At 35.8% G+C, this 27,407-nt stretch overlaps 1 protein-coding gene across 1 annotated transcript in view; it reads right to left on the minus strand.

Annotated features, from left to right (window-relative positions):
• Positions 1 to 518: 518 nt before the first annotated feature.
• DARS1 (aspartyl-tRNA synthetase 1) overlaps positions 519 to 27,407 on the minus strand; it is a 39,346-nt gene continuing 12,457 nt past the window's right edge. The window contains exons 5-16 of the mRNA XM_035331611.1: positions 20,344 to 20,446; positions 19,094 to 19,174; positions 18,599 to 18,658; positions 10,857 to 10,968; positions 8,721 to 8,855; positions 7,443 to 7,590; positions 6,323 to 6,469; positions 5,504 to 5,546; positions 4,775 to 4,855; positions 4,023 to 4,134; positions 3,059 to 3,130; positions 519 to 1,213 (exon numbers count right to left, since the gene is read on the minus strand). Coding sequence (XP_035187502.1) covers positions 1,122 to 1,213; positions 3,059 to 3,130; positions 4,023 to 4,134; positions 4,775 to 4,855; positions 5,504 to 5,546; positions 6,323 to 6,469; positions 7,443 to 7,590; positions 8,721 to 8,855; positions 10,857 to 10,968; positions 18,599 to 18,658; positions 19,094 to 19,174; positions 20,344 to 20,446 — 1,186 coding nt within the window. The 3' untranslated portion in view covers positions 519 to 1,121. The remainder of the gene's footprint in view (positions 1,214 to 3,058; positions 3,131 to 4,022; positions 4,135 to 4,774; positions 4,856 to 5,503; positions 5,547 to 6,322; positions 6,470 to 7,442; positions 7,591 to 8,720; positions 8,856 to 10,856; positions 10,969 to 18,598; positions 18,659 to 19,093; positions 19,175 to 20,343; positions 20,447 to 27,407) is intronic.

Below are 27,407 nucleotides of genomic sequence, written 5' to 3' on the forward strand. Positions count from 1 at the left end.
GGTTCCTCACAAAACGCAGGGCATATCTTTGGGGTTGGGAGGAGGAGGACGAGAAGTAGGTTTGCGTGCCATTGCAAAATGTGGAGGTTCACGGAGGTGACTCATTTGAGGAAAGGGATGTCTAGAATTTTAGAAGTACTCTGACTTACAGAAACACCCTATTTCTCTAGATGTTCAACTTTCAAACAGTTTGTGGCAATTATAAATGGAAAAAAAAATAGGTTGGCTTACATTATTTCCTTTTGTTTCATTGACAATAGATACATGGGATCCTCATTGATTTACTTAATTAGTTATCATAGAGGCATGCAAACATGTGACCTGCTCTCAAATTCACCATCCATTCACTTTCTGAGAATATTACATAACCCTCATGCATCCTATGCATGTATATAGCCTCCTATCCAGACTCAAATAGTAACATAAAATAAAGGATGGGCATATGACTTCTATACAACTTCTAAAAATAAAAGTGAAGACAAAAAATAAATTTAAATTTAGACAGTTATTGCATCAGTTTTGTTTCAAAACAACGTTAACAATTCATGATTATCTTGTGAGGTTATAAAGCAAAAAAAAACAGAAACACAGATATTGTATCTAATTTACTTTGAGAGATTTATTGCAATCTGTTAAGACTTTTTGTTAAGAATGTTCCAATTCTCACCTGCTTCTCTACCTAATAGTCATGTAAATTAACAATTGGCTGGTTTCCTCCTGCTTTCTGAATTGCAAGCATCCAGCTATTTCAACTTTGAGCCACTTCTGTACTCCAAAATATTCAATCTTGCTGACATGAGTTAAAAATGCAGATTTTTTATTGCATCATTTATTTAAATGTTTAGAAACTTGATACAATTTAATGTGACACTAGAACACTAGCTCAAAGTATCACATTTTCATTAAAAATGTGCAGTTGCCAATACAAAGTCTTGATCTGTTAAAATATTTTAAATAAATACCAAAGAATAAAAAAAATTATTGTGGCACTTTAGCAAATGAGATGATCTTCTTTTATTGCATATTACAATGCTTAGATCAATACAGGTTCACCAATACCAACAGATATGCTTACAATCATATTTGCAGGGCAAATCACCTCAAACTTTCAGAAGGTCTCATTAGGGTGTCAGTCGTTTGGGATCCCGTGGGAACATGGAGGTCTGACGAACATTATGCAGCCCTAGGTACAGCATAGTTACTCTTTCCAGCCCTACATCAAATGAAAAAAAAAACAAAAACAACAACAACAACAAAAAACACATCAGTATGCTAAGTCTTTTGTTCAAAACTCTTAAGAAGCTGAAAGTACTTTATAGTTACATCCAGCTTCACATGGTCTGACCAAAGACTGATGTCTTCAGTAGCACGGTTTAGTGGTGGACTTGTCAGTACTTGGTTAAAGGTTGGATTAGATAATCTCAGAGGTCTTTTCCAACCTGAAATGATTCTATGATATGTATGCATTAACCAACTGACTACAGAAAAGAGCTAGAAGCAGAAATTACCAATTTTACATACAGTACCTTCTGACACGACACAGGCTTCATTTGGAACGTGTGTCAATAAGCAGTGGTACTAGAGACTCAACCTTCTTTTGAATTACTTCAGACTTTCAAGAAAGATGGTGCAGAAAATTGAAATGGGAAGGGAGTAATTGGGAGAACTGTATCTTGAATACAGTTACAGAAGGATAGAGCAAAGCAGTCTTAAGCGCTGGTACCAAACACTTCAGAGACATTAACTGCCATAGGCAACTACAGTGAAAACGTACTTGGGGAATTTCATTCCAAACACTCTAGAGTGCAGGAATATAGATTCAGCAATATGTACCCATGTATCTATTTGCTGATAACTTTATGATAAGAAATACTTCACTGGTCATTTTGTTTTTTCTTCCCAAAACCTTAGAGGTTCTGTGCATACTGTGGGACGTGTAAAAGACTTCCACATCAATGGCGCTAGATATGCACCCCTGCCATACTGACATGAAACCCAGGTGCCTGCTTGTATTCACACACTGCTCCTCCTGTGTTAAAGTTTCCAGATAAAGCAACTAGAAAACAGTGATCATTCTCACAGCATTTTTGGTATGGCTGCTACTTGGGCCTGGCCTCTGGGATGTACAATGAGGAACATATACATTGCAGAAAAGACACAGCTTCAGCTTCCTTGTTACCAGTTGTGGCTGGCCTAAATGATTGGGGATTGTCTACAAATGCTAATGATCACTGATGCTAACATCTTTTAAGTATTTCAAAACAGCTGTCCCAAAAGCATATTGCATTTCAACACATTTACTAAAGGAGGTTGTTCTCTTAACGTGCCAGGAATATATTAAGCGTACCTTACCAATGTGAGGCAAATGCAGAAAGACCGAATCAAAGAACTCACTGTGCATATTGCTCAGGACCTAGCAAAGTATCTTATTTCCACATGCATAAAGAGATTTCATTCTGCTAATGAAAGCAGTGTCTATAGCTGAAAATTGTTATCATTAAGATATGAAAAAAACTCTTTGTTCATGTTAGTATGTAAAATGCTCACGCCCAAGACAGGAAGGCTGTAGACATCAATACCTTTGCAGAAACTATTAGCATCAGCCGAAGTTAATCAGTAACATTCAGTCAAATCGCAGTGAATAAAGACAGAAGCAATCACTTGTTTCTCTTCGCTGCACAACAGCTTCATCAAATGCATTAAGATACCAGTGGCTTCTGGTATTAGTAGACTGTGATATATCCACACATAATGCAGTATTTTCTTGCCTCCTTACATTTTTCTCTTTGGTAAAATTTGAAGGTGAGCTGCTAAGCTAATAAATCAGTGTATTCTCTTGTGATCACCTACCTTTTAAACTTGGCACACTGCGCCATTATCTTTTGCCATTACATCTTACTGTTTAGCTTCTCTCCTTAAATTCCTCAGGACAAACATTTCCACACATTTTCCTAACAAGATTACTACTATGAATCTTATATTGAACCCTGATATTGAAACCTAAACAGTTTAAGTTAAGGTCAGCCTTCACAGCATATAATAAAATAAACATACTTACCTATACCACCACCCGCATGTGGAGGTGCACCAAACCGAAAGGAATCGATATATGCCTTTATTTTCTCCAGATCTAGACAAGAAAAAGGTGTATTTGGCTTGGGGTTCATTAAACAGGTGAGAAAAACATAAGTGACTAGGGGACTGCAAACAAAACAAAAAATTACCAAGGTGACTTAAAAACTAACAATGGGGTTTCACTCAAAGTGCAAACAAATTACCCAGCAATGTCTACAAGTTATGCCTGTAGCAATTGTATTCTATTACTGTTAATAATTTAATCAGGGAAGGAGTTCTAGAACTGAGTAAGAGCTAGGCCTAACTGTTCATCAAAATTTATGGAAACTAGTGAATTCCTGAATAAACTGCAATGAAAAAGTAATGATTTAACAACTGTTTTTCTCTCATGCTACAGTGGGAGCTACTCCTTTTTTGCTAGTATCTTTTTGACATTTCATTTCACCATCCACTGAAAGCATTATTTCAATCTACACTTTAAATTCCTGATCTCTACCTAATTTACTCTATCCTTTTAATATTAGTCAGCCTTGTCCTTAAATTTCATCACTTATTGCTTATTTGCTCTCAGTTCAAGATATAAAAGGGACAACCAACCGCTCTGCTGGAGTACTCCACAAGAAGTCTCTGAGAGTACAGAATGAGACTTGTTTGCCTACCCTCCTTCTATTGAAGGTATTTCCTGTGTTAAGTCCTCTCTAAAGCGCTTGGAAACATTCCTTTTTCATCAAGGTGTTGCTGGGAAACTAATTAGTTTCTTAATACCACCACTCTAGATTAAAATGGCTGAACAATTAGATGGATTAACATTATGCATGAAACAGTGTTGTGATTTTAGCATTACTGCCACATATTAAATTCTGCCCCAAATTCTTTCTCTAAATGAAACTAATCCAATCACGCTTTATAATCTTTTAAAATGAGCTTTAAGTTGTTTATCTTGTTACCAATGCCATGATGCTGGGCTCTTTCTGTCAGCAGCTGAGGATCGTGAATTCTCTGAGCTCCAGACAAAATCTCTTCTCCCCTCATGAACATATCGTAAGAGTTAGAGTTTTTCTGGAAAGACAAAGATTAGTTTATTTCCTGTCTAAAGCTGCTCCATCCTTAGGTGGCAAATACACCTAATACATCCTTAAGTGGCAAATACAAGTATTTGGATCTGCCCTGGAATTAGAATACATTGTCTTCCCTCACTAGATTGGAGTAGATTTAAAAAAAACAAAGTAACAAAGTTCATCTACATATTCTTTGAAAAAGACACTGCGTTTGCAGGCAGTAATCCAAGCAAAAGATGCTGTAAAGATATTTACTCTTGATTCTGGAATAAACTGGGGAATTTTCTATCAATGTAAAAAAAGTAGATTTCTGTTGAAGTGTCTGTTGCCCTCGAAGAATGTTTTTGTCTCTTTTTAGTGATGGAGGAACTGGAGATCTCTTCTAGTGGCCATGGAGATCTCTTCAGTAAAGCTCCTCCAATTTCAGCTATACATATTTCTTTCTCATATGTTTTCACTGGTGAAGGGTAACCGTAAACACTTTATGGGCCACGTACAACTGACCTACTCTTGTTACCAGAATTTCAATTACAACAGCAGATCATATAAAAGTACTTTATCTATTCTGTCAAGTTATCCCTATGCAGAGTAATTTCAACTTCAAAAAACCCCCACAGACATCAACAAAGAACTTTACTTACAGGGTTTACTGGGTCTGGCATTGTATAAAAAGGCCTCACAGCAAGAGGGTATTTGTCAAGAATATAGAAGTCTGTGTCATACTGAAAGATGATGATTTTCAGAAGTTAGCACAAGTGAAAACAATGTAAAGAACAAATTACACACAATCAGTGAATCTTTGAAATCTTAAAAAAAAAAAAAAAAAAAAAACTTTGCACAAATTTGACAGTATTACCTTCAAAAACGAGTTGTCAATAAAAGTAGTATATTATTTACCAGTTTCCCAATACTACTTCTATTATGAACTTAGGAATTTTTAGCACCAAAACGTCTTGCCAAAGTAATAGCCCCCCCCTCCCTCCCCAAGATCTCATTTTTTCCTGAAGACTTAGAATCTGTTCTGCTGGTTTCTAATAATCCTACGGAATGCTTTTTTTGGAAGTACTATCCTGTTTGGTGTATTCAAGAGAAATAATGAAAGATTGAAAATGGTTTGGAATAGATTATTAATAAAGACAGAACTGTTGGTAATTATAATAGCAAAAACAAAATGGTAATGCAGTTAGACAATTAGAAAATGCTTATGCTAATCACAAATTCTTCACAACTTCTGCATGTTGATACTGTTTTCTTAATCAGTGTGTAAAAAATTATTTTACACAAAGTAGCCATTTATATGTACCCAATGATTCCATTATATCAGGCTTCAAATTCAATGACAAACATATTTATTCTAAAATAATCATTACCTTCTCTTTTACCAGGCGTCCCAGGAGCTTTTCATTAGGTGTGCTGAAAAAGATTATCACCATCACAATTAAGTGATTTAAACTTTTACTGATTATATACTTCATAAAGCTAAAAAGATTGAACTACAGATTTGCTGCAGTCTGTCCTTTAGAAAATATATTCGTTTCTGTGCGTTTTGGATTGTACAGACAGAAATTTCAAAAATCAAGTACATTTATTTCTGTTCCTAAGTACTTTGTATGGGTCCTAGGAGTCCCTTAAATTAACTGATACCTAACAACATTCTTGTTGTTATTATAACTACTTTCTAGTCACTGTATTCATATTACTGAATAATTGTGTACTCTGTTTCATATGGGCCTATATCTTATGCAGTGAGTTCTTTTTAGACACAGTGAGAAATGCTCTAAGCAGCTAGCAAGGAAATTATTTTGCTACAGTGAGGTCTTACAACTGAAATTTATTTGACACAAAATTCCTTTAATTGTAACATCACATATTATCCTAATGGTACCGGATATATTACTGGAAAGAACAGAAATGTTTTAACACAGTAAGCATCTTCAGAAATATTTGTATATAATCAGTTAATTAAAACCATCTTTCAAGCCAATCAATGGGAATGCAATCAACTGCTTAACCATTTTCCTCAGAGGTGGAAAAAGGAAATGGGAAGGCATTACTGAAAAGAAAGACCTTAAGACTGAACAATCTGTTTAATCCTCTCAAAGTTTGCAGTTCCTTCTTGAGGGCTCAGTTGCACAGTACAAGACTTAAATCTTAAGTTCGACTGACACATTAGGGCACTGCCAAAGTACCTCAGGTCGTCTTCATCACCCATCTCAACACCAGCCTCCCTAAGCATGGCCACACCTTCACGGTATTCCAGTCTCAGAGTTGGCTCCAAGAACTTGAAGGGCTCACATGGGAACTGTTTGTTCACTGTCTGAATTTCTGTTTGGAATCTATACAGAAGAAAACAAGAACAGAAGCAAAATACAAAATAATTAACAAATGTATGGTCAGTGCAAAATCATTATTAGATACCAGAATACAAGTCTGCCACAAGAGGTCCCTCTTGCAACACAGAAACCTTTTTTAAAGCATCTTCTGGAGAAGTTCTGTATAATCCCAAGGAAACATTTCATGTAAATTAATGCAATCCAATGATATACGTGTTAATATTTTACTATTACTTCTGTTTTACTCCTTTTGTAAGAAAAAATTGACTAGGTCAAATTTTCACAGTTAAGACATCTAGAAACCATCCCTTCAATTTGTAACCTTTAGCTGGGTTCTCCTTTGATTTAAGTAATACTCTATTTCGAATATAAAAGATAAATTTCTTTCTAGACTGATGAAAAGATTTGCATTTCTGCTGGCAAAATAGTCTAACTTGTAAGCAAATGAAAACCACTTCCTAAACTTCTGGCCTGGCTTTGTAATGAGTTAGACTATGAATAATGGAAAATAGTCTTTGCTGCTGTAATGGCAGAGATGTGTGCTGTTACAATAAATTTGGTTCAGGAAAGACACCTTAAATGGTTAATATTAATCTTAATTTCAAAACAGAACAATCAGTCCACCTGTAGTGGAACAACAGGAAGGATATTTTACATTAATGACGGATCATTTGTATTAGGAAGCCCATTCAACATTGAACAGCAAGTTTTTGTGGCACAAACTGGCATACTGTAGGAAATTCAAGTTTGGCTAAAAACAGACAATTTACTGGTCTATGGCTTTAGCAAACTTTTGAAGTCGGGTACAAAGAAATGGTTAGGAGCAAAACAACATGTTTGAAATTCTCTTGTTGTACATCACGTTACTAATGATTATCTGACAGGCTGAGGACAAAATGCTTACCCATTTGATACCACAATGCAAGAGATTTCAAACAAATGAAGTTGCTCATGAAATGGAAAATGTTCTCGTTACCTCTCCTGAAGTCCCTTGAATATCTGCACCATGGTATCTGCAATCTCATCTACCACTTCATGATAGTGATAGTTAAAAGCCATTTCAATATCCAGACCAACAAACTCGGTCAGGTGTCTGTGTGTGTTGGAGTCCTCAGCTCTAAAAACTGTAAAATTAAACAGAAATTCTAACTGACCTGAAATTGTAATTCCATTTTGAAAAAAAGTAACACAGACAATCAAACGCATCAGTAATTGGACCACAGACAATGCTGTCTCTAGACATGACAATTCTTACTGAGAAACAAGAGGAAAACTAGCTGCCTCAAAGCATCATTTCTAACAACAATGACAGCATTATTGTAGCTGTGGTGGTCAAAGGATATAAGACAGACACAAGACTTGCAGAGAGGTAGTACCTCTTGTCACGCTAACAGACAGAAGTAGGAAAAACAGACAAGCCTTCAATTTGAAAACTACCTTTTTCACAGGAAACGTACGTGTGTGAATGTTCTGATTTTTTTTTCAGGTATATGAGTCTGATATATAAACATGCCTTCCTAAAAAACACGACTCGTATTAGTAATTAATGAGACATTTAAGGTCTTCTGAATTTACTTTTTTTTTTTTTTTTTTTAGTTTTATATGCTGTTATTGATTTGTTTTCCAGCATTTTCACTTTATGTATCTTTAAACCTGTCTTTGAGGTCTTAGCAAAAGAAGCTTTATTACTACCTCAAAAGGCAACGTCCTATCAGCTTATGAGAAAGACAGAGCATGAGACAAGAAACTATTAAATTTGGATTATTTACTGACAGCCCAGTTACAAGTACACATTTTCTAAATAATGCTATTTGGTACATATACAAGAGAAAGGGATAAGTACTTGTTAATATGCAATCTGAAGTACATAAAACTTAGCTTGCCTATTTTAGCTGCTTGCTACTGGGCAACTAAAGCATGCTTAATAGGAAACTACGGCTTCAGTAATTGCAGTGTTCTTCCAAGTTCTCCATCATACTATTAGCTTCCAGTGCAACTCTCTTCCTTCTCCCCAGAGAACAGCAGGCAGATGAGAAGGCAATTCCATTCGTATTTCAGCATCTTAGTTTTACTTCAGCAACTTCCCCGTCAACTTTATTCTCATTTGTCATCCCAACTGAAATTTGTTTTTGGTGTGTGAAACCATATTAAGTGAAAGAATTCAAGGCTTTCAAGGTACATGATATCTTACTTGTAACTGCTAACAGCCATTACTGCAACCGTTATAATATGGATAAGCCAATGCTTTGCTTACCTGGCCCAACACAGAAAACTTTTTCAAAGTCAGCACATATACACATCTGCTTGTACAGCTGCGGGGACTGAGCCAGGTAGGCACTGCTTTTGAAGTATGATACAGTAAACACATTGGCTCCTCCTTCACTGGCAGCTGAAAAGCAAATGCTTACAGTAATTATTAAAATAAAAATGTAAAAAAAAACATAGGTAGACTGATAGGCTTACATATAAAGATAAGCAGGAGATTTTTCTACAAAGCATGTAAGAGGAAAAAGATACACTTTCTTAATGCTAAGGGAAGTTCTGCAGCTCAGGACTGTCAGACATCGTCTTGCAAATCTGCAAATTGAGTTGGGATAGTTTAATATGTTACTATTCCCAGCTGTCCTTCACCTTTTAGTGAGGACGGCAGAAAATATATGCTTGTACCACACCACATCTACTTGCAGGCCAGCATTTCTTTAGAAACCAATCTTTATCAGCGATGCAAGCTTCAAAGACTGTTAATTGCAGAGGTCGAGATCTGAGGCACATCCTGTTTTGCCAGGACCGTCCTTTCTAACAGCGGACTGGGCAAATGTCTAAGTTGTCTGAAGGCACTAATATATCTCAGAGCCCAAACTAGATTTACCAGAGGACATCTGCCAAAGGTATAAAGCTATCTCTCAGTTTGAGGCAATTATCATAGAAAGTTACCAGGAGAATGCTAGCCGAGAACAGGTACATTTGAACCCCTCACTGTAAAGTGCCTACCAAAGCTGAGTCAATTTCCATTTCCCAGGGTGTAGTATGAGTTATGGTTGCCTACCATACTGACAAAAGTGCATCACAGAGTAACATTACTTAATAGTCTTTGAAGATTCTTATGTTAAGATAACTCTAAATAAAGTGCTAATTACTATTATTACTAGCCATTTCACTATAATTAATCTTTCTTTTCTTTCATCACCACTACACCCACTGGAATAGTTTCAGTGACTCGTTATTTTTGAATACAGGTAACCTTTTAAATCTGAAATCTTAAAACAGCTATCATATGTAGCTTTGAAGTTTAGTAAGGACTGCATTGATTTAACTTAGTTATTTCTGCAAAACATTATCTCATTCAAACAATAGGATGCTTGCTTGCTTGCTTTCAATGGTACATTGCACAGTAAGAATAGCACACTTCCTCAAAGGTCCTACATAAATAAACTGGCTGCCTGGGAGTCTTTAACACTTCATGATATTTCAACTGTCTCTGTAGGAAAAAAAAAAAAAAAAAAAAAAAAAAAAAGTGATCCTATCTTCAATGAAACTTTCCATACTGCAATAGTTGCTTGCATGAATTTTCTTTAAAAGTCCTGGTTTCATCTCAATCAAGAGCTGTCTTCAAAAATATAAATACAGAGGTATAAAATTCAGTAGGCAAAAGGAATGCATACAATGAACACATCCAATGAGAATAATACAAACATTCTGCCCTCCAGTAATGTTTCACGTCATGTGTCTTAGTGACATCAATAACACCTAAAAGCACACCAGTAAGATGGAAGAAAAACATCCACCTGTAAATCAGAGATTTTGACAACATAGCAGAGATCAGCAACAGAATCAGAAGCAAAATCAACACTGCCAGACTTTTAGTCAGGCTAAAACTGTTGAATCATCCTAACAGAAAAATGATACTACCAATCCTTCATTCAGCCATATATTCACTGGTGCAGAAGGGATGCGCTGTATACAGAGCCATCATCTTATACCATGGTGTGTTCGTTGTAGCTTCTTTATGATGGAAGCTGCTTCTAATCTCATTTAGAATTTTTTATTTCAATACTGGGAATAGAATTTTAGACTCAACACTAAGAACATCAGTCTGAAGACCAACGTATATGATCAGGCATCCATATTTAAACAAATTACAACTTTAAAAGTACTGCCAAGTAAGTAAATCAGGTATATATAGTATTTGTCTTGTCAATCTTAGCATCCAAAGTCAACAGAAGAATTAAGAACTACCTCCATACTTCCTTTGTTTGCTATGTTATCATCTAAATTAGAAATACAACTTTACCTTTTTGTTAACAAAGAAGTTACCAATGTTTGGCACATAGGTACACTGAGCAAATATAAAGGAAGCAGATCTGTAGCTTCTGGATCAAATATACAATACCTGAAATGATCTTGGGAGTCTGAATTTCCACAAATCCTTTGCGGATGAGAGTTTCTCTGAAAAGCTGACAAATACCAGACTGCAGGCAGAAGACTGCCTGACTAGTGGAGGTCTATAAGGAGAAGATAAATAAAAGATCTTAAGTTAGTTTAATTATCCCAACTCTGTTACTTTTTCTGGACAGCTATCAGGACAGTATCAACTACATTTATTCTCTTAAGAACGCTAGGTTGTTGTATTTGCCTAAACAGAGAAAAGTGCGCTTTAATAATTATTTATTACACAAGAAGAAATAGGAATGGAAACAAAAACTCCTCATTTCAGTTTACAGCATATTCAGTTATAAAGGAGGCACTATGGTCAATTCAACATTTAAACCTTCACTGATGTATAAGTTATGCTTCCGCAAATAAAGGTTTTATAGTAAAAAATTGAATAAAAACACTAAACATATTAAAAAGCTTTCAGCACACTGAACTAGAACACTTGCAGTAATACACCATGCATGATAAGAGCAAAGCCCTTACTTACGTAAGGTCAAAATGTTTGTGCCTGTTAGAGACTACAGAATACATGTTTGTCACGTAAAACCAGTCACATGCTAACCACATATGACACAAGCACAAAAACATCCTCAAAAGAAGGTCTGAACTCCCGGCAGCATTTAACAGTCCACGTAGCACCTGATCACATGAACTGCAGTTCTTCTGTCTTTTCAAAATCTACTTCACAAGTACATTTAGCTGAAAACCTGAACTGATCAGCTTCTATCTACTTGTTTATGCACATGACACAGGTAAGCCTCTTATCTGGTTAACAAATATCTATACTAAGCGTTCTTTGAACGCTCTTGGGTTTTAGTGTGAAGAAAAAAAAACCCTTAGCAAATGCTCAAAACACTGCAACACGTCAGCACTGAACCCATATCTGATTTTGTGCTTGCAGTACTTAGAACTGGCAGTCAGCAACCTACAAGCCTATACAGAACCTAACAAATTCCTGCAAACAACTTAGAAAACATTTCTTTACGACAAAATGCGTCACAGCACTGTTTACTTCTCCTTTCTGCAAGGTACCCTTGTCAGTTAGGGTAAGGAGAGCCTTGTGGGCTTTTTCACATGACTCCTACCAAACCACAAAACAAAAAACGCAGTCAAAACAAAATATATAAGCACCCAAATTTAGACAGTCAGTTAGTGGATATGTTGAAATAAATCTACATTCATCATCGCTGGAAGATAAAGATATCACCTAACTGAAAAACTGAAAGAAAACAGTAATAATACTGCAGATTTGCAGCAATTTGGAGTTATCTGCAATTTTAGCAGACTGATACCTCAGGAGTGTAAGGGGCTGAGACTAGTCAATAATTGCTAGCAGCTCTGTCTGATAGCATTAACCACAGGCACTACTCCCACTACTTTCAAAATGAAGGAAATGAGGTTTTGAGCAACAGTTAGAAAAGTACCCTCAACGTTTTTCACCCTTTTTCCACAGGTCTCCCAGAGTCAGACATATGCTAGGACAAGAAAGGTAGCCCAAGTTAGGTGTATAATTTGTGGCAGTGTTACATCAAAGCACCCAAATGATTCAAAGGGATATAATAAATACACATTTTATAGATGGGTATATATTTAACCAACTCCTATTTAGAAGCTGAAAGAGATTTTACAAGAGATTACAACCCTAACAGTCACATTTGGGTTTACCAATACAGTTTTTGATAAAGTAGACTTTTTTTTTTTTTTTTAAAGGTAAGAAACAAAACGTGCAACAACTGCTTAAAGTAGGACAGTAACAATGACTCCTCTGTCCTTCTGATGAACATGCACCAGTTCCATGCCAGAGCAGTTAAGAATATAGTTCTAAGGTATACACGCTCAGGAAAAAGAGAAATGATGATGTGCTAAGCCCAATCTGAGAGCAATTACTTGCTCTGAAGCCTAGAGGTGTGCACAAAAACACAGTTGGTAAATAACTAACACACCTCCACTAACAATACTTTGCCAGGTAGTAACAACTCTTAGCTTTAGTGAGGATGCAGAACAAAGACACCATCTTCCCAATCCCATCTGTAACAATAAATTATCTTCAAAAATAGTGCTTATGAAAGTAGCCAAATTCACTGGTCTGGACACTGGAGCTTTTTTCTTTAAGCATAGACCAAGAAAAGAACAAGTAGCAATTCTCCACACCTCAGATTAGATCTGACAAGACCACTCTTCTTACTACCAAAGGTAGCTGAGCATCAGTGCTCATTCATTCAGAGACTGCCAACAAGGGTAACTGTTGAGTATATGATCCTGCAGTCAATCTCCTAGCAGGAATTACAGAGGCCAAGAAGACATTTGAGATAAACTCCTAAAGAACTGCATCTATCAACACGCAGTAGAGTCAAATGGATGACCTCAAACTGCAACTTTCTGAAGATTTTAAATGTGTGTCTACACAAAGCAATTTTTTCAGATCTAATTATGTCCTTTGCACTGGAATGTTTGGGACAAAAAGAGACTGAATTTATCTGAAGAAAATAATTCATGCTGTTATGTTGTCCTTAACTGAGGCGCTGGTATGTGTGTTATGAGGTCTGGTTATGGTGGTAGGTAACAGTTACCATTTGAGATACCACACTTAGCTGCAAACATAACAATCTGAAGGCAGAGACAGCTGTCAAAGTGCATCGATTTTTACCTTTGCCTCAAACAACATTTCACTATGGCATTCTTTTCCTGTAGCGTCTACTCTAATATGAACTCTTCCCCTCATACACTGGGAAATTCTTATCTGAGACAATGACAAAGACAGTAAATGATCCTTCAAGTGTGAAGCAGAAACTGAAACAAACTTATGCCACTTAAATGTTGTTTCTGTTAACAGTGTTGATGTTTAAACTTGGTCTGCAGAATTTATTTCACAAGAAAGTTTGTTATTTCTAATAAAGCAGAAAAAATGTTTAGCTAACAATAACGTGCAGTTGGACCAGATGATCTTGGAGGTCTTTTCCAACTTTAATGATTCTGTGAGTGCTGAAATACCAGTTTTCATCATAGCTTCACTGTGTTTATCATTTAAATGTTATAAAGGGAAATAACATTAGAATAGAGTAGTTTAACACTGTAAGACTATAAACACAATTATCACACGTTCTATTTAACACAATCTGCAGCATTAAAATAATCGTAGCCATGTAAGTCAGAGACAAATATGTTTCAGTAGAATCGAGGGCAGTTAACACCTTACATGATTAGATCTCCAAGAGGTGTGACTGAGGTGCAGATGTGCAAAGCTGTGAACTTTTTTTTTTTACGTGCATCAGCCACAGAATTTGTTCTGCACTTTTTACATTTTTGTTTGCCTGCTGTAACTACCTATCTTCTATCACAATCACTAATACATAAAATGGGCTAAATAAAAAGGGAAAATAATGTCAACTGTATTGTTTCAAGTAACAGACATTATTTTAAACAAGGTTGCTAATTTTCCAAATCCTTTTTCATATGTATGAGGAATTAAGTTTATACTAGGAAACCAGCATTAAAAAAACGTTACTTAAGGTAAATCCTAAGTGGTTAAAGTCAATTGTTTCATTCAGATTCAGTATCAGTTTATAGTAAAACAAGAAGATATGAAGTTTGCCTAAGTGACTGGAACTGTGTTATGTCATCACAGCCAAATCACTACACACAATAAAACAAGCTGTATATCAGGTTGTTCATTACAGCTTGAAGTCAGTCAGGAAAACTACAGCTCTTGCAATGAGTAAATTGAATTCAACACAATGAAATCAAGCTAAAAGTAATCAAGTATTTATAAAAAAACAAACTACATTAAGATCAATGAACAGCACTATCACGTAACAGTCTGACATCCATAAACTACTAAAGGTACAGGTTTAATGGTTATGCACTACCCTGAGCAGTTTAAACAAGATAATATTGACTCTAAAAGGACTATGCTTTGGTCTCAATGAGCTGTGCATTAGCAGACATAATTATAGCATCAGGACCTCTAAACGCATATAATTCAAGCTAAATGCAGACAGATACCATTAAGATAAAAACCCTGCTGGATATCAAAAAATAAGCCAGAACAAGGACATCAGTCAGGACATTGTTAAACTCGATGAACCTGAATTGATTTTTAATTCAGAGCAAGACATACTAAGAAGCAAAATCCAAAAATCAGTGTTTCACTTGATGCCTTGTCTTTATTGCTTTTTGCTTACCACTGATCTTCAAGAAATATAGTTGTTTAACAATTTCTGTAGGTGTTTTTACATATATGAGAAGTCACTGAATACTGCAGACAAACTTTAGCATATCAGACAGTAGAGATTTAAGAACACCATCAGCGCTCCAGTTTACTTTTTCTAATTGTGTCAATAAAGGAGCCATAAAGGAAACGTATACAGTATCAAATACTTTGACTTCCATTAAGATATGAAAAACAGATACTTAGATCAACAGCAGTTTCCTCACCTGTGGCTGTTAAAGGATATCTGATCTGTACAAGGACTCTTCTTCGTTCACACCATCTCTCTTGATGCCAGACCCTCAGTTTTTCTAACTTTAAAATTATGGGATCCTTATTTTATGAATTAACTCATCAGGAAAAGAGTCTTTCTACTTAAGTCATTTTTTTTGGAAATCCAGCTCCTTTCATCCATGCAAGTTTCACAGCTCCACTTCATCATGATTTCATTCCACCCAAAGAACTTACCAGTTAATCACTACTTAAGATTAGTTAAAACTAAACTACTTTAAAGATTGTATTAAATGCACAAACAATTTCAGCTCCATACTAAGGATTTTTTTTAGTCCACATCTAGCCAAGGTATACACATTTAGTTTAAATCTTTAGTTTGTTAAATCAGTATCTTTATTTGTTATTAAGTGACCTCCTTCTTCCTTAAAAAATGGGGGCACTAAGGAAACCAGAACTAGATGGCACATCTGTGGTTGGACTTCCTCCCACACTTGCAAGCACAGATCATCACAGCGTCTCCATTAGAACTATTCTGTTAACATTTCTTCCCTGGTGCCCACGATTTGGTTGTACCAAAAAGAAGAGGTATGAAGGACAAAGTAGCTAACAATGATTTCAGATACCCCTGTGAGCTTTTAATACATTATGCCTAATCCTCCTTAGAATGTAACTTACGCAGTGCATTTGAAACACTGGGGGCTCTCTGAAGTCCCACTTGTACTACAGCTTCAGTCTACGAAACCAAATCACTGAAAATCAATTACTACTTGTCAGGAAATTTTATTTTCTTTTAAAGTTATTTTGAAGGATAAACTGCCTTCTTTCCCTTACTTGTGTGCATACAGTACTTTGAATCTGCACATATACATTAGCACATGTATTCTCACTGGGATTTTCCCTTTCTGCATTAAACACTTTTTCTGCTTAATCAGCCCTCCCCTTAAGAAAAAAATAAAAAGAAGTAACACGTAGCTGCTTAGAATCCCCTTTTGCACAAGCATAGCTCCTGCAGAACAGAGAAAGCAAATGTATGATTAGGCGTGAACCTACCCAAAATAACCTTTGTTCTGAAACAAAGAACGAAATAGGCAACAGAAGACAAAAACGTGACACAGGCAGACACGGGAACTTTTTCTACACATAGAAGGCAGGCAGAATAGATAACTAAGCCTAATCAAGGAGAAGCTGTGACCAGCTTACATTGAGCCATGGGTGCAAGCAGAGGACAAGACATAAATAAGGCTCTGAAATTTGATATTTCATCCTTCCATCAGTTTAGTAAAAACTTAACCTGAATTTACTTTTTGCACTAACGAAATAGCCGTTTAGCACCTCTATCCATTAGCTGTTGGAAATGTGGAGAAAAATAGCTTCTATAGAAGACAGAGTTAAGGTTCAGACCTCAGAATGAGGGGTCAAACAATAATTGCCAAATAAATGGTTGGGATGTACAATAATCATAGAATTATTAAGGTTGGAAGAGACCTTCAAGATCCAACCATCACCCTACTACCACTATCACCCACTAAACCATGTCCCCCAGGTACCAGAATCATATGCAATTGTGTAATTTAGAAAAGGTTATAGCAGCATCCACTTCGGTCAGCAGTTGCACTCCCCAGGTAGACCAGTGACAACTTACTTATTGGCAGATACATAAGGAGTATTTGGAGAGTCCTGCTGAACTACTGGCTATGTCTAGGGATGGAAGAATTTTAGCCCACCTCTTTGTTTCACCTCCTGTGTTTACTCTGGCATTACAGTCTTCCTTCTTTTTCCATTACTAGATACCTTCTCAGGTTTTACTCCACAGATGCTCTCACCTGAGTTATAGCTTTCATGCCCTTATTTTCAGATATTATTTTAACTGTTATCTCCCTTTGTATTACTTCTCTGTTCTTTTTGGGGTTCAAAGCTCTTTTCTCTTTATTATACAGATATTTCATTCATTTAAAGAGTTTTCTTAAGTTTCCCTGGTGTGTTGATCAGCATTTTTCTGCATCATCAGAAGCTCCAGTGAAACTTTATCTTTTAACATCCCAGAGTTCTACCTCCAATTTAGCACGCTGCCTTACCATCACCATAACGTGATGATTTAAATATTTCTCACTAGTACAGAATTATTTTCGTGAAAGATTTAAGACAAAGATGAAGCGACTAATACAATGAGATACTAAATATCCTGAAAAGTAATCACAAATCAAAGTTGCGCAGTATCACACATGATAAGGTCAGGTGAAAAGCCATTAGCATTGATCCAGATAAAACAATTTGCACAAACAGTTTTAGTTGCTGAAATACAGATCAGATGTTCAAATGCTTTAAGCATGTCAGTCCCAGAACTTTTATACATTTTCCAATAAATAACTGACTTTTTTGTTTTATTTCCCAGGCCCAGGGATTGGTTTACTGAGAAACTACCATATTCATAATTTTGAAGGCAGTACTAGAAACACCATAAAACCAAGCTAGGCACACTCATCATTCATTGAAATGCTAATTAAAATTGTATCGTGGAGAGCCAAGTATGGGAAAAGACCAGAAAAAGTCACATCAACAGGACTGCAGTTGGTTAATTAAGTGTTTAGTGTTGCTATTTTTATTCTTTAAAGAAAAGTTCTGCATTTTTTTTTTTAGTGCTGATCAGAAACAGTAAGTATTTAGGAAGTATATAAACTACCAGAAAGCTGCAAAGAAAAGTATTCCAGATAGAAAAAAATGGGTAATCTGTGGAAGGAACAAAAACAGAGGTGTGACAGCCTGCTACACTTTCACTTGCAAGACATGCATTAGAGCACCTCAGCTATATGTTAAGTTCAAAATTTCCATCCTGTATTTCAAAACATAGCTCTTACTACACTTTCTGGTACTATACTTGAGAAGAAATATTGTCTCCAAATTGTCTTTATTCAGGCACTTTTGACTTCTGGAAATTAAAAAAAGCCCAGCTGTAGACAGCCACATGCCAAATCCCAAATGTTCACCTTTAAACGATTAATAAGTGTTTCTCCCATGAATGACAGGAAAGTTGCTTTTTTTTTTTTTTCCTGTTGTTTGCATGTCCATATGTAGATGAAACTGAGTTTTCACAGTGTCACTCACAAATTGAAAACATGTTTAGTTTAGTGAAAAATTGTTTAGTCTTCCCTCTGGCCAACAGAACACTTCCATCAAATCCACTGCTTTATTGCTTCATGGATAGGAGTGATGGACAATCAGTGCCTGCAGGTAAGCATATAACAAAACATATTGCTTACCCTCAGATCAATGACTCTGTTGTCCAGTCTTGTGTCTTGGTTTACAGTAGCTCTTCCATCCTAAACAGTTGTGCAAAAAATACATAATGAATATACACACCTAAAAAAATTAGTAGAGAAAAACATCTTTTGGTTAAAAGACTAGGGTTATTTCTAAATTCAGGAGAACTTCCAGATCACTCTGAAGAACATACAACAAACTGCCAGCATAGCAAGGCTTAAGGTGTAACTTCCCAGTGGTCGCAGGCAGAAACCAGCTAAGAGGATCAACAACACATACATAAGACTTCAAGCCCTCTGGTTTTGTTTTTCTACTGCAGTTCAGTAGAGAACAAATCTATAGAAATTTCTAACACAGTTCTGGAGAAATATAAAGGAAGTTAAATGCAAGCCTAACAAAACCCCAAAAGCACTGCATGAAGGAAGTGCCAGGCTTTCATGCTTTTCTTCAATTACAGATATATTAAAACATATTTGAGGATGCAAAGTTTTCACCTCCTCGCCTTCCACTTCTGGCCGAACAGCATCATCCAGCTGTAAGGGGAGTCGGGGTTCAGCTAAACTGATCACATAGATCTGAAAGTGAGAGAACAACAAAAATAACATGAGATTCAGCTCACAAAAGGAGGTGTGATTTACAAAAGGATATTTTTGGCATAAACATGAACCAGCGTTTGCATAGACTGTTAGCTGGAAGACTGTGATTTTATTCATATTGTCAAGATACATGGGTGCATTTTCACAATAGTACTCAAAGTGCTTAAATCTGATTTTCCTTTGGAAATATGCTTATTTTTTTCCCAAGAAGTAAAAAAACATTTGAGTTGAACAAGTACACAATGCCTGCAGGACAAGCCTACTGGCACGAATGCCAGGTCTGAAACTACTAGATTTCAGTTTTAGATTCAGACTGCAGCCAGATCATCTCATTCTCTCTGTTGTTAAAGTAGTTTCAGCTTACCATCTAATTCTAGCTGAAAGAGCCATTTCAAATTGATAATTCATTTGACTGAAAAGTCACAGTCAGAGAAAGGCACCTTGACATACAGGCTAGTCATAGGTGCGTGATTTCCATAACGTTGTTAACTTAAATTTACCTTACTACTACAGCTATAATAGGTATTGTACTCTACTGTTGAAGTGACTGTGTTTCAGTAGTGTTGTAAACATACAGTTTGTATATTGGCTGAAAACCTTTAGATGCAGAATATACTGCATAAAGCTTTAAATATACATTTTATTTAAATAAACTATAAAGCTACGCTTCCTCCAGCCCTATGGCACAAGCTATGGAAATTTTAGATTTCAATAGCTCCCCTATTGTTAAGCCAGTACTTTAGCTGAGAGTTATGTATTCCACTCCATTTCACTAAGGAAAAGATGGTAACTCCCTGATATAAAAGAAACTTCTGACTTGCACCTAAAAAGAGGCAGACTTTTTATTACAGTACCTGCTGCAGTTAAGAATCAAAACAAAATGACAAGCACTGTGAGCCAAATTGTTCCAGTAAGATTCTTTATTTTACTTGTTAGCATACTTCAAGTGGCAGGTAAAAATCAAATCTTTTAAAAACAGGAATGTTTAATGTTTATGTATTCTATATCGAAGTTTGTAGTTTAAAGCAGTATATTCCTCTGGTATTGGACCGCTTACCTACAAGGTTTATATATGTAAAAAGACAGACTAGATAGGACAGATAATTTCTCAAACAATTAACCAGTGCTCAGTTTTCTCAAAAATTTACCTTTTGAACATGCAGCTCAACATCTTGCTGAGTACAACCTCCGATTTTCTGATGTGCTTTCCTCACAACACCTTCTACATCCACAATGCTCTCTTTGTTGATGCTGTCAATAAAGATAGTAGGCTTACTAAGTTTCACTGCACACTGCACCAGATTCAGTACTTTGCACTCAGATGTTTATGTGCTGTATGAACTGCTGGAACAACAAAACAGTTAAGGATTTAGATAGTTCTTTATTATATATAATCGTTAAATAATAAAGGATGTCACTAAAGTATTCCCAGACACAACAAACTCAAACTGGGATGGAAGACTTAGGAGGGAAAGAATTATAATTAAGCTTAGTGATTGCTCATTCTTTGTGTGTGTATACATTAAGTGACAAGTTGCATAGTTCTTTTTCTCTTGCATGTGTCAGTTGATGCAATTATCTGAAAGATGGGTCTTGAGCAGCAGAACAACAGACTGAAATGAAGTCCTAGATCTGGAGGGGAAAATCAAACTGATTGAGCTTGTTTAAACTACATGACTTGTTACTGAAAGATGCAAGATGCTTGTAAGCCATTTCTTTAAGACAGAGGACATCTTAATTGCTCTCCATTAACAGTCACTAATAGTATACTAAAACACTATATATTATCTTGAAAATCTTCCAACGATATGATGGGAAGTATGTGTGCTATAAGCAAACAGTGAAAAAAGCCTCAAGAGTGACAGATGAAAAATAATTCCTATGAATGGTTTTCATTTAGGTACTTAAAATATTGAACTTTAAACCAATTACTTTCTACATGTAATTTCATCCCTACTGGAAATATATATTTACTTTGTGTCTTTGGCAGCCTGTGTACAAAAAGCAAAATATCCAAAAATACTTTCCCACTTTTTAAAAATAACTGTTACAATTAACTTTATCTTTCACTTCTCAGACAGTTTTGAGATGATTGGAAAGTGCTTTATGTACATCACTTGACCACATATGCCCTCAGAAAGCAAGCAGGTAGTAGGCCCATAATTTGACTTTAAATGAGTTGAGCAAGGATGTCGTTAGACAAGTTCACCACTACTGACCTTGGTAAATCAAACATCAATTAGCAATCTTCAGGTTTACAAGGTCAGCTTGCTAGTTAGCAAGACTCCACACAAAACCCCCCAAATCCCCAAACCAACAAATCCTCTAACTTAACTAAATGGAAATAGGTTGGGTTAATGAGAAATATTTTACTGCACAAGACTGAGGGGCAATAACCCCCACCCAGTTAAAGGAGAGAAGGACAGAGTGCAAGCAGATACAAGCCACTGCTGATGGTAACTACAGTTCTAATCAATTACATCTGCATCAGTTTATCTAGCACTGCCCAGAGTCAGCCTAAGAGCTGTGAACAAAATCTAGATATTCTAGACAGACAGCCTTTTTGTACAGCTACGGTAAAACCACATGAGAAACTCATTAGGATTAAAAATTCTCTTTTTAGAAATATCTGTGTTTGGAACTAGTCATCCTCTCACATGAATTACTGAGCTGAACAAAGAAGTTTCTCTTTTTAGTTGATGTGGGAAACTTGGCCTTCTTCTCTGACAAAGCCCAAGTGGTATGACCCAGAAGCAACTGGGATGCAAAACACTAAGTGTTGCAGAGCATGACTACTTGCTTGTCCTGCTTTCTATTATTCCTGAAGCATCCACACCAGCCCTAAGAGAAGCTAGATGGATCTTTGGTCTATCCTGGAACAAACTCTTTTATGTTATGAAGTTAAGTTCAAAATTAAGTTATCCAACAGAATTTTTGAATAAAAGCAATCAAAGTTTTGAAAAATCTATTGAAGTTGAAGTAACAACGGGCAATTCAAGCACTAAAATTCTCAAAACTTAACAGTGTCACTAGAAATGAATCACAAGTAGCTAAAAAAAAGCCAAATTTCATCATTTTAGCATTTCAGCATTCATCTATTTCTTTGATGGCAATACTTTTGGGTGACAGAACTCATTGGCAGCTGCTCTAAAAGTTATACAGACCATGGTGCTTTATATGGCTAACCATTAGGTAATTCCACTCCCTATTTAATATTACTGAATAGTGTGCTTTTTTGTTTTATTTATACTTTAAAAGAGCTACAGTTGCCAAAATCAGTATAATGAACAAATGAATTTATACAAAGCAAATGTCAACAGTAGGCTTTAAATCAGAATTCATTTAGTAAAGGTTGAGCTTCCATTCATCACAAACACTGAAGATGAGACAACAAATTCAAGACACATAGGAATGACATTGAGTGCTTAGAAAGAGTTTGCTCTTTTACAGATGGTTCTGCTTAAAACTACTTAAAAAGACTAAGGCAGGAATACACCACTTTGAATGCAAAAGACAACACGAAGATAAGAAATGCACAGAGAATGCATCATGGTAAAACAGCATTAGGTAAAACTACAAATTCCATCTAATTCTCCAGTAAGTGAAAGTTTAAAAGAAAACAAGTTGTACTCTAATGCTAACTTTCTCCCTGTGCCCCAAAACAGTTCTATTCTAATTCTCCTGCTTCCTTTTTCATGTCAACATTTTGGCAAGTGCCCAGAAAATACTACTAATGACACCAGAGCAGCATATTAGTTGAAATTATAATTTTCTAGTCTGCTGAATAAAACCCCTCCCACTAATAATTGCTAATGAAAATGCTTTAAATGTATTGAAACAAATTCTACACGTTGCAAAAAAGAAAATAACAGTTAAATGTAAATGTGTTGTATGACTCAAACCACTGATCCTATGACTGCAAACTAGTATTAGAGAAGTCATTACAGAGCTATGCTCAGAATGTGCCCGGAATTCACAACACACAAAATTCTAACAGTTTAAAAATACAGGAAGAAACTGACTTTTCCATCATTTCAACTGTAATATCACTTTGCAAATTTGCATAACAACTCCAAAACTTTGCACTTGTGATTAAATGTGCTTTCATTTTTTCCCTCTCTCCCTCTAAACTAGAACTACAATAGAAAGAGTGTATTTCTTGGTCTGGAACATACCCTAAAAACTGTGACATCCCTTTGCCCCTATTTTTTTTTTTGTAATTTCATGATGCATTTGAACGTAGTTCCTACCTATGTAAATAGCTGTATCCAAATATGCATATAATTGCCTGGGCATACATACATACCACCAAGTTTTCTACTGCATACAAACATCTTTGCATCTACAAATATTCATAATCTACTCTAAACATTCATCTGATAATTATAAAACATATTTTTCCGCATTCAGACTACATATCTGATCTGGTATGCAAGTAAAAGCTCATGCTTTGAGTTCTATTTGAACTGAATTCAGCAAAATCTAGTGCTGGTGAAGCCTAAAGTTCCTAATGTAGTTTATCAAATGTAAAGTACAGAAACCTAAAAGATGCTGCTTTGATCCTAACAGGTAATTCCCTGAAATGGTAACTTCAGTTCAAATTAGAACAAAAAAGAAGATGCTTTAGTTTAATGGTGGTAACTACAGCAAAATCTTCAGTGCTCCCCACGGCACCAGCCCTAAACCAGCTAGGTAATATTTTGATGGAATTCCCACGAGTAACAAGAACCAATCAAATCAAACCGAAGTGAAATAAAGAGCAGAAAAACACCAAAGCTATCACCATTTCCATTAAAGACAACAATATTTCTATCTTTAACTAATGTTGCAAAGGACCAGAAACTAAATCAGGATGCATGAAGAAGACAGATTATACCCTCATGATGTTTAACCCTTAATTAAATTATTTTAGTGACAGATTCAAAGCCCAAAGCTAAAAATTTCCTCTGTATATCAAACTTTTATTGTAATGTTTCTTCCAAAAATAATTATTAAGATGTCCATTAGATGCCTTATGTAGCTTTTAATTATCTGTATGCCTGTTAGCCAAGACTTTCTCTTTTAACCACAGGATTGCATTAGTGCAGCCTGTATGACAACACCTTTCATCAACAGCTTCATGTTGCAAGCTGAACCCCATGTTGTCCTCTAAGTGAATCATAGTATTTTCTTGATCAAAAGTCTAAAAAATTGGAAGAAACTTTAGATTATTTACTTTAAATACAAGATGTTTTAATTAGTGAAAGCATCTATACTTCTTCAGGTATTTTCTTTTTTTGAAGACTTTTGCAAGCAGACTGCACAAGTCACAATATTAATACTTTATCACATCTTAAAATATTAAATATTTTTTATAAAAGAATAATCAATAGTCATTTATGTCAGTGTCAGAGAAAGGTGGATATAAAAAAAATACTTTAAAAAGATTTCAACTTTGTAGTTGAAAGCATGCACAGATACCATCAGACTGGGATTTAAATTACCTACTCTCAGATAAACTAGACAGGTTTCTTCAGCCTCGAAGGAAGGCAGATTTACCTGACTGCATGACTTCATCTTGCAGCTTCATCAACTTTTCCTAATTTGACATATATTCAGAAATAAAGACAAAAAGAGGACAAAATATTCCAGAAATCATCTAATGACTGACAAATATTATAATACTGACATTTTATTATTCTTTTTCAAAACTCAGATATTCCAGCATAGTAGGGAGGAGACCTACATGAAGTCCTGTTAAGTTGGTTATCTATGATCACCTCAAAGCCCTAATTACATACATTTTTCAGTATTAATCCTGAACATATACAAAATCTGAACTAGCATTCACAAAGGGACAAATTCATATCAAAGAGTATCAGAGTGATGACTCCAAATAAGCCCTGGGTACTATATACCCCATGGCAGTAATCTAGTCACCAGTTTACCATTCCAATTTCTGTGCCATCAGCAAAAGTAACCACCATGATTTCAATTTTCCCTGGTATTACTAATTCATGTAATCAATCAGCTTAAATACACTTTTCTACATTGTATGTTTTTTCCTAAAAGTTTACCCATCATATTTTTATTTTTTTCTTATGTTTTATCTCTTTTCTAGATTTTCATTCTCTAGCCTACCACAGAGAGCCATGTACTTTCTGAGAGAGGGCAAACTGTTTCAGCAGCTAAATTAGGATCTGGTAACCACCTCCTCCGGCTGCTACATCATATCACGGCTATTTGTGGAATAATGCCAGTAATGGGGTAAAGCCCAGTGCTGGTTTAAAAAAAAAAAAAAAAGAGAAAGAAAACCAAAAGTGACCACACCCAGTACGTTCTGGAAAAAAAAAAAAAAAAAAAAAAAAAAGGCAGGTTGATAAATTCCTAATTTCACCACTTGGCACCTTTGCCGTCTGAAAGAGACAATTGACTCTGTCATTCCTTGCAGGAATGTGCAGAGGTTTTCTTTGATGAAAGACCTTACAGGGAACTCCATAGCTGCCAACCTTGACTGACACTACATTGTCAGCTTTGTATTTTTTGTAAGAGCAACTAGAAACTTTTTACAGTTAACCTCGTAGAAATCTCTTTTAAAACTGAGATAAATCAGTGTGAAAAGTATCTATCAATAAACATAACTCACATTTCTATGGCCATGGAGACATTCAGTATATATTACGTTACTATACATATATTCATATTACATTCTGTGGTTTCTAGACCACAGAAGGTTATGAAAGTTTTGTTCCCATGTGCCAATACCTAAAAGAGGAACTGGTTTGTTTATTATTTATGAAAATTTGTACAGAAATTGCTCACGATTTAACCAACCTTTATCTTAACCTCTCCTTAAAATTCTTGACCTGTAACTTCACAAGCTGTTTTAAAGAAAATTTTGGACCCACTACCAAAATATGAGAAAGCAGCACATGTAAACTACAGGTTACCTACTGCCAGGGAAAAAGTTTAGTTTACATTGAAATTGGAATGTAAGGTATTAAATATTTTCTTCGATATATGTGTATTTCCTCCGTTAATGTGTAGGAAACAAGAGGAGATGATAAAAAAGACACCAAGAAAGGCAAAGAAACAATACAGTTATTTTTAGACATCTAAGACCAGCTTCATCTACTAATAATAATGGCATTATTCCACAGCACATGAAAACAAGCAGGAAAATGACTGTCACTGTGCTTCAGGTGTCACTGGTGACAGGTGACCGCAACTGCACTTGGAACAGCAGCCTCTGAAGGACAAGAGGCAGCTGCAATGACGGTAGACAGAACTGTAGAACAAGATAAAAGACTGAAAAAAACTGAGAGTGTGGGAGGATATTAACCAAATGCGTTTGTTGGTGGGAAGGAATCTTAAGATGATTGCACTAATAGCTTTTAAAAATAAAGTAACTGCAAAACAAAACACAGGATGGTTGTAGTACTGAAAGCTCTATCATTCAAAGCACATTATAGTCAGCATATATGCATTTCAGAAGCACAAATGAGTAAAATATGCATGTTATAAAGTCTGAAGTATCAGGATTAGACATAAAATACTACCATAAAAGGGAACAGATTGAAAAGTCAAAACACAGTATAAACATGAATTTGGCCACTCAGGGGAAATCAGGTCTGTCACATCAACAGAAGTGGGGAATTGGAAAGAAATGAAAGGATATGGTTCCATCTGATTTAACAGCTCACTGCTGCCAGAAGATAAAGGAGCTTTGCCCTCTGCTCTTTCCAGATACCACCACCTCTTGGTAGCTCTGGACCTCCAGTACCTACTTTAAATTAGTACCCTAACAGAACAGTAGTCTAGTATAAAGATTAGAAAGTCTAAAAAGGGTCACAGAAGGCTTACAAGTGGCAGTCAGCTCACAGAAGAGTAAGGACTGACTTCCTTTTTGCAAGCTCCTACCACAGAGCTCTGTTGCTCATGAAACAAATGTGAGACATTCAGTCGTGGAGCCAAGAAACATGAAGAAAAATGGAAAAAACAGATGTTGGAGAAAAACTGGAGGATAGGAGAATATCACTACTATAAAGTTGTTTCACTGCTCTGTAGTGCAAGTTTGTGGAGAGAGCACAGGCAGACTGTTAGTGGGTTACAAGGAGAGGAAGTGGGGAACCAAGAGATTGTGCACTCAATTCTTTTCAAAGATTCTAAGTGCTGTAGAGAAAAAACTACTTCATGAAGAAATGGAACGCTCTGGCTCATGAACACCTGTAAA

Source organism: Oxyura jamaicensis, chromosome 7 (genome assembly GCF_011077185.1).
Source record: "Oxyura jamaicensis isolate SHBP4307 breed ruddy duck chromosome 7, BPBGC_Ojam_1.0, whole genome shotgun sequence".
Lineage (NCBI taxonomy): Eukaryota > Metazoa > Chordata > Aves > Anseriformes > Anatidae > Oxyura > Oxyura jamaicensis.